Raw genomic sequence first — 8,576 nt, 5'->3', positions numbered from 1 at the left:
TGTATATATATATATATATATATATATACAGTATATGTATATGTATAATATATATATATATATATATTTAAATCAAAACCTGCATAAATTAAATTCAGTAAACAATGTACTATGTACAAATAAATAAATTATCGTTCAAAGGTTTGGGTTCAGTAGGATTTAAAAAAATAAATCCTTTATGCTCACCAAGGCTGCATTTATTTGATCAAAAATACAGTAAAAACAGTAATAGTGAAATATAGTTTTCTACTTTAATATATGGTAAAATTTAATTTATTCCTGTGATCAAAGCTGAATTTCCAGCATCATTACTCCAGTCTTCAGTGTCACATGATCCTTCAGAATAATATGCTGATATGCTCTACATATCACTCTAACATGCTGATTTGCTGCTCAATAAATATTTCTAAAAATTATAATTATCATCAATGTTGAAAACTTTCAATATTTTTCTTTTCAATATTTCTGTGGAAGCCATGATACATTTTTTTATTTTCTCAGGATTCAATGATTAAAAGATGAAAAAAAGTTTAATACTATTAATTTTAATACTATAAAACTAGCATAAAACAATTAATTACGGAACCCAAACTTTTGAATTTGTGAGAATTTAATTACATTCTCATTATTACTGTTGTTATTATTTCAACTGTATAAACAGTTATTAAAATTACAATAATGAAATTCACATTACAATTTAATTGAGAATTTGAGGCGCAAACAATTTAGCAATTCAAATAATCTATTGTTAACAGGTATAATTTTATATAACTTCCAATTGTGCAGGGAGATATGACCTGGAGAGTTAGCCTTATTAGCTATAACAATGTAACTAAATAGTCATGTAGCAGACAGTGAATACAAAGCAGCTTATCGAGAGTAAGATCTCTTTTCAAAGGCCAAAGGTGATATCTTGTGCAAACATCTGGTTACTAGCCACAAGCTTTACCCATTACGCCACAAGTTATCTACTTCAGCATCTTTACTTAACAGTTGTGCAATAAAATGCAATGCCTGTAGAAATGCAGTTGTTTTATTAGTAAGTCTAAAGCGCATTAGTCTCCTCACCTGGATTCCATATTGTCAATAACACGCAAGTAGTTTTTATGGCGGCGAATTCTTCTCTGCACCTCGTGAAAGAGATAGCGCAGCTGCATAAAGATCACAAGACTAGCCATGGACAACCAGATGTTCCCGAAGAGCTACAAGGGAGTGAGAAACAAGAATACACGATCATAAAGGTACTTTGAATTATTCAAAAACTCTCATCCGAAGACGAAGCACAGCCGTGAGAAGAGAAAAGAAATCATGTGTGCCACAGTATTTACTTGAGGATGTTTGCGACTGATGGGCCACCAATCGCTTGCCAAATCAAGGTCATAACTGTAATCAGCTTCTGACAGATCAGTGAACATTATGTCAGTCTCAGGACTCTAATAAGAGTCCAATGAGTCCTATAAGGTCAGATTCATCAATCACTATGGGCCAGTTACACAGCCATGATCACTCATTCTTGTATGTAACCCTGTTTGTCCATTCTTGAGTATGTTTCTCACCAGCATATGGATGTGATGCATCAGGTCTAGGCAGAGGATGGCTAACTCCATGATGAAGTCTGTGTAGTAGATATATGAGCTCTTGTTCTCCCAGGTTCCCTCATGGTTCAGGTCCCACAAGTGAATGGAATACCTGTAAATAACAGATCAAAACCTTCAGATTCACGCTTCTGCTCCCTCACGATGAACGAATCTGATGGTATTCTTAACAGAGCACACACCGTATGATGACGTGTCCTGTGCGCACTGTCACCAGCAAACACTGCAAGGCAGGAGACAAGGTTTGGGGTTGTAATGTGCTTGTGATGTGTCCTCCTCACAGTCGCTACAAAGGTTTGTGAAGTATTCTTACCTCAGCTGCCATGAAAGCGACAGTGTGCATGCCGTGAAGATGTCCGACTAGCGCGCAGAGCCCTGCTAGAGCGCCACAGCACGCCAAAACAGATGCCAGCAGAGCCAACACTCGCACATGACTGCCCATCGGAGTAGTGGGAGAAAACGAGAGCTGCCACAGAGAATAACACAATACATAAACATAGAAATGAGGAAATAGGGAAAGGTGGAGGAAGGAGAGATGGACGGAGGGAGGGAAGGTAAATAAGGAAGGTAGGGAGTAAATAAGAACAGAAAAGGAAAAAAAAAAAGTAGGGAAGCAAGGAAGTGAATAAAAAGGAAAGGGAAAAAATGGTAGGGCGAGCTGAGGAAGGAGAAAAGGAACAAAGGAGGGAAGGAAGGAAGTAAATAAGAGTGGAGGAAGGAGTGGAAGCAAGCAAGAAAGAAAAAAGGAAGGAAATTAAGGAAGAAAAAATAGAAAAAGAAGGGAGTAAATTAGAATGTAAAAGGAAGGAGGGGGAGGAAGTAAAGAAGGAAACATGAAGGAAGCAAGGAGGAAGTCATTAAAAAAAGGCAAGAAAAGAGCAAGGAAAGGGGGAAGGAAGTTAGGGAAAAACATGAAGTAGTAAATAAGGCCATAAGATAGGAAGCATGAATGGAAGAGGGAAAGAAGCAATCCAGTAAGAAAGGGAGCAAATAAGAATGTAATAAAAAAAGGAGGGAATGAATTAAAGGAAACATGAATGAAGCAAGGGGGGAATAAATAAAAAAGGAAGGAAGGAAGGAAGGAAGAAGAAAAAGAAGTAGGAAAGGAATAAAGTTAGGTAGGAAGGAAGAAATGAATGAGATAGTAAATAAGGGGAAAAACATGAAGCAAGTAAACAAGGAAGGGAGAAGACTAGCATGGATGGAGGAGAGAAAGAAGGAAATCAGCAGATCAGGAAGTAAACGACAAAGGAAAGGAAGTAAGGAAGGAAACATGAAGGAAGGAAGAAAGGAAGCCGGCAGGGAAAGAAGGTAGGTAGGTAATTAAATCAATTATTTATCAATTATCAAATATTTTGAGCCAAGAAAAATATACATAAATATCTTAACCATACTCAGATTCTCCAAAAGATATCTTACCATTTCGTGATTTTTTGGCAGTTAAAGGTGCTGAATGTAAGTTTTTGACTCTACTAAAGCATAAAAATACCATAATATGTTTGCAGATATTTAAGAAGCATGCTAAGTTAACATACTTGTTTATCTGAAAAACAATGCTACAGTCAGTTATTCTCTTTTGAATATGTGCGTTCCAGGCCGGAATGTCTGTTCTGGTTTGTGAAACCCGCCCACTTGTTCCTGTTGGTGTCATCAATCTGGCAACCTGCCCTGTGCATCAAGTCTGAGGAGGAGGGGCCGGGTAAAAAAAAAACCCTCTCCAATATTTTGAATTTGGACTGCAATACCTAGTTCAACCACTCGGTGTCAATCCTACATACAGCACCTTTAAAGCAAATGGTAATGTTTGTCAAAACAGGAAATTCTGAAAGTATGCCATGTAAAGCAGGCTAAACGGTTTCCTGAATGAATTTGTCTAATAGTACTTCTATAAATGAAAGCTTCCACTCTTCATGAACATTAGTGTTTATTGATGTGGTAAAGACGTTTTGCTCACATATTCAAAGCGGTCTTTGCAGAGCTGCACCATCAGATGAAGGAAGATGAGCACGGAGAACCACAGACACCACAGCACCACCTCCTCCACCCGCTGCACGTTCAGCACGCCGAAGATGAAGATGAACTTGTAGAAGATGAAGTTCCAGAACTTATCTTTCAGATGCTGTCAGACAGAGAAGAGCACATAAGCAGACTGACATAAAGATGTTATTACAGTGGAAAACAATGCATGTCATATACCAATTATATGATGCATATTTAAAATCTGCAGGAACATGTAAAAATGTACACTAGTGTTCAAAAGTTTGGGGTCGGTAAGATTTTTTGGTAACACTTTATAATAACTTTCATTAATAAATCATTAACAAACATTATATAATGCTTAATTGATCATTAGTTAATATATATTCAAAGAGTTAGAAATGTGAGATAATGTGCTTGTTGATACACTTATTAAACATTAGATAATGTTCAAACAAATCATTATTTTATCTAAGTTCAAATGCTTACAAATGTCATTAAACTTTCAATTCCATATGATCAAGCACTTATTGAAAATCTACAAATGATTTTAACAGATGTTATATAATGATTAAAAGCTTGTGTTAATGCACAACACTTCTGCTGCTATTGAGGCGTGATACGGGTAAGGTTAGGGACAGGTTTGGTGGTATGGGTAGGTTTAAGGGTTAGTTAAAGGGTCAACAGTGTACAGGGGTCAATTTGATTATTATAAGGGAACAGTTCAATCTGTCTATATTATATTGTTTTGATAAATGAAGTATTTTCTTTTAAAAAATGATTTGTTTTCCCATTTATTTATGATTCAAGGAATATCCTGTTTAATGATATACTGAAGAGTAGTATACTAATGTGAGTGTTGAGGTAATAAAAACATTTTATAAACTGTAATCTCCAGCTTCCGGTCGCTCAAGCCGACAACGCGGAAGCACAGAGGAGAAAGCAAAAGTGTGAGAGGATTTCGATATAAGGCAAGAGGAGAATGAGTTTTTTGCCCAGCCATATATGTTTGAACCGGAGTATACCGACCAGAAACTCTGCGAGATGGAGGAGGCTGCTTGAGCGACCGGAAGCTGGAGATTACAGTATATACATTTTATATTTTTCTTACACTAACGCATCGTTTCGCTTCAGAAGGCCTTTATTGACAGCCTGGAGCCGTGTGGAGTAGTTTTATGATGTTAAAAAAAAAATAAATAAATAAATAAATAAATAAATCTTACCAACCCCAACTTTTTGACCGGTCATACTTTGTGTGTGTGTCTAAAGATTATAGTCTTCTGCCAGTAAGTACATCACTGATTTGAATTATCTTTCCCCTTTCAGTTTCAAAATCTATCAACAACACTATATGAATAGCAAACTTTTTTTTGCTCTTTAAAAAAAATAAAAATAAATAAATAAATCTTACCAACCCCAACTTTTTGACCGGTCATACTTTGTGTGTGTGTCTAAAGATTATAGTCTTCTGCCAGTAAGTACATCACTGATTTGAATTATCTTTCCCCTTTCAGTTTCAAAATCTATCAACATATATATATGAATAGCAAACTTTTTTTTGCATAAACTTTTGTCCTGATATTGGTATTGCCATCGGTCACTGAAAAAACATGTCATTCAACCATTAAAAAAGACAAATTCAACTTCAACTTCAACTTCAAAAAACAAAAAAACAAACAAACACCATGATAATGGAAGACTGACTAAGCGCAAATTCCAAATGGCTTTTTTGCGGCCTTCAAGGGCACTTCGGGAAGGGGACGCCATTTGTAGGGACGTTCCAAACGAAAGTGAACAACTGAATCCCTTCACGAAGGGCCCTTCCAGAAGTCCTTTAGCGAAGGGAACACGCGATGGTCACTTCACGGAAGTGATTTCCGTTTGTGATCATGTGATCTTCGGTTAGGAGATCTTGTGATGCTTTTTAAAGCAAAGTTGGGGTTGATTTTGAGTTCACATACAAACATAAATAGAATATTTTAATCAATTTTAATGTAAGACAACATTTTTCGTCAGTGATAGAAATATGATTTATAACGGTAGTGTAAGCAAGTTTAGTTAGAAAACGTTTAATAGTAAATAAGACACAATTAGACAATATTTGAATAAAATAATAATACATATTTGCAACAACTGATGGAGTACTGAATGCTGCACGCACGCGCAGCGTTGTGGTGTGTGTTCACGGTGTGTGTGTGTTCACTGCTGTGTGTGTGCACTTTGGATGGGTTAAATGCAGAGCACTAATTCACTAATGCAGAGTCACCATGGTTGGCCACATGTCACGTCACACTTTTGATTAGGGTTAGAGCTAAACTCTGCAGGAAAGTGGATCTCGTGGGCCAGATTTGAGGATCCCTGCCCTACACCCTTCAAAGAACACACTTCAAGGGCTCTGCCCTTCGAAGGGAGTAGGGCATAGGGATGCTAACGTCCGTTTGGAATTCGCCCTATATGTATCTATAAGGAACTGACAAAATACCTTTTGGAGTTGTCAAAAATATGTTGTGATGTCAATAATATTATAGTTTTTCTCATTTAAAGGGGTCATATGATGCTTTTTTAAAGATCATTATTTTGTGTATTTGGTGTAACAGAATATGTTGACATGCTTTAATGTTCAAAAAACACATTATTTTTCAAATACTGTACATTATTGTAGGTCCTCTATGCCCCGCCTCTCTCAAACGCTTCGTTTTCTACAAAGTCCCTCCTTCCGACAAGTGCAGTCTGCTCTGATTGGCCAGCTGACCCAGTGCATTGTGATTGGCTGAACACCGCAAGCACTCGTCGGAAATGTAACGCCCCTTACCATAATCGCGAGCTTCATCTTTCAAAATAAATGTAAAGACAGAGCCTGAAAGGGGAACAGAGTCTCGTGACAGACACAGTGATGAATATGTGTTTGCAGTACACAAGCCACGGTTAAGACAGCTGACTCCACTGTGATGTGACCCTGTCTCTCTCTCTCTCTCACACACACACAGACATGATGCGCAAAACTCTGCATTTGAACAGTCAATAGCAAATACTTAAACTAATAGCAAAACAGTAGCTGATTCAGAAGCGCCAGATTGTCATAGCAAAGTCAGAATTATCTCCTCTCCTAGGTTCACGAAACGGTCGTCCATAAAATGCATTGCTGTTCTGTTGTAAGTGATCTTAAAGATTCCTAAATGCATCTACTTCCGGCAGGCCAAATAAAGTGCTTTTGCTTTTGCTTTCGCCTAGAAACACACAGCGTCTCCTTGACATGGCTGCTTCAACACTAACTGCGTTTACTGAAACCACGCCTTCTTTCTTTGCATGAACGTTTGGGCGGCATTATTCAAATATTTTCACATAGTGAGGTAGATATGTGGGGGCGTGTTAGAACGAGCCGTTTTAGGGGGGCGTGGCAGAGTCTTAACTTTGATAAAGAATATCTCTTTGGTTTTGAGACTTTAGTCTTTGCAACTTCAGGGATCTTATCTATGCACAGTCAGCTTGTAACACTCCAAAGAGAAAGGAAAACTTGAAATCACATCATATGACCCCTTTAAATGTTGCAGCAAACACAGACTGTATTTTATTGCCTTATAATCATACATATATTAAACATATATTGCCTGTTATTAAAAATATAAACACTGCCTTAAATTAAAAAAATATATATTGCCTTTTTATATTACAGTTGGATGATTTATGGTCATTTGCCACAGCGTGCTCCTCATAAATGACTCCTAACGTTACCTGTTTCTCACTGACTCTCAGCGGTCCAAACACGATGCACTGGATCACTTTAGCTACTAACATGAGGATGCAGCATGCTGTGTTCACCATCACCTGCGGGAACATGACAGCTTCTTTAAGAAAAAAAAAGTCACGGACCAACCCTTGTGGGTTCTGAAACTACAACATTCAAGTCTCACATACCCAGACGAAGAGACTGTCCGTGATGAGATACAGTAGCACATTAGTGGCCACGTTGCCAAAGCTGTCCAGCTGATCCAGCTTGATCTCCTCCTCAGATGTGCTGTGTGAGTCCTCTGGCAGTGCAGAGGAGTACTCTGAGTCTCTGACTGTGCTGTAGGCACTTAAGATGCTCCCGGCCAGCAGAACTGTGCTCAGGGCTGTGTATGTCTGTAAACTGGGCCAGGGGAACCTCTCCAGAAACAGCAGAGGCATCCTGACGGTTTCTCAGCGTCGACTTTATAGGGATAATTGTCAGTTTTCCTCTTCTGGATGTTGACGGAATCTGCTCTAACGTTACCAATCCCAGTCCAGAAGAAACCAGGTGTCCTTTTATAATGACAACAGGTTCTCCACAGTCAAATGCAAACTCCTCTTAAATACAAATAAATATCAGGATCTGTTTCAGAAGGCCAAACAGAAAAGCTGTTTATATATAAATACAGGCACTGCTCTGGTGTGTCAGCTCTTGTTGTATCTAACGCTACGTGTCCTTTTCGGTTTACATGCAAGAGACTCTAATCAAACTCGAAAAGACAATATATCGCTATGTACTGTGTTTAAACCTCATTACGGCGAATACAGTTCAATTCTTATAATTCGTCAAATAAATGCTTGTGTTTCCAGAACATATGGTTATTTTACATTAGCATGAAAGCTAACCTGCTTCAGCTACGCAATGATTAAAACACGACACACAGCATCAGAAACCCATCAGACGGGTCTTTAAAACCGTCACATCATGCTCGACGATCAGTCTGGTATCTGCTTGGCTTAAATCAGACTGTGAAATATCAGGTTTAAACCTGTTTCTCTGACTGTTTCTAGCATTTTCTGTCCCTCATACCTGTTTCCGCTGCCTCTGACGTCATTTGGCGAACTTCCGGTGATTATGTGACAATAGGCGGGGCTTCCCATGTAAACAAATAGGCTATGAAACATTATAAATAGCACCTATGACTACAAGCCATATTACCCTTACACAACATAACCATGATAACCAGAGTCAGATTCTGCCTAGTTATTATTATTTTGTTGATTAAATAACAGGTT

The 8,576-nt window shown here is 38.0% G+C and overlaps 1 protein-coding gene across 3 annotated transcripts in view; it reads right to left on the bottom strand.

Annotated features, from left to right (window-relative positions):
• amfra (autocrine motility factor receptor a) overlaps window positions 1-8,408 on the bottom strand; it is an 18,330-nt gene extending 9,922 nt beyond the window's left edge. Inside the window, exons 1-8 of one of the 3 annotated variants that reach the window (XM_016532724.1) lie at window positions 8,371-8,404; window positions 7,488-7,898; window positions 7,305-7,397; window positions 3,550-3,714; window positions 1,909-2,061; window positions 1,778-1,818; window positions 1,557-1,689; window positions 1,069-1,202 (exon numbers count right to left, since the gene is read on the bottom strand). In XM_016532724.1, coding sequence (XP_016388210.1) covers window positions 1,069-1,202; window positions 1,557-1,689; window positions 1,778-1,818; window positions 1,909-2,061; window positions 3,550-3,714; window positions 7,305-7,397; window positions 7,488-7,739 — 971 coding nt within the window. In that variant the 5' untranslated portion in view covers window positions 7,740-7,898; window positions 8,371-8,404. Of the gene's footprint in view, window positions 1-1,068; window positions 1,203-1,556; window positions 1,690-1,777; window positions 1,819-1,908; window positions 2,062-3,549; window positions 3,715-7,304; window positions 7,398-7,487 lie in introns of all 3 variants that reach the window. The other 2 variants (XM_016532725.1, XM_016532723.1) reach the window with 2 other exon arrangements.
• Window positions 8,409-8,576: the final 168 nt, after the last annotated feature.

Source organism: Sinocyclocheilus rhinocerous, unplaced genomic scaffold (assembly GCF_001515625.1).
Source record: "Sinocyclocheilus rhinocerous isolate Xijiao unplaced genomic scaffold, SAMN03320098_v1.1 scaffold63, whole genome shotgun sequence".
Taxonomy (NCBI): Eukaryota; Metazoa; Chordata; class Actinopteri; order Cypriniformes; family Cyprinidae; genus Sinocyclocheilus; species Sinocyclocheilus rhinocerous.
The sequence above is the reverse complement of the archived record's forward strand: the minus strand, read 5'-3'. Positions and strand labels throughout refer to the sequence as shown.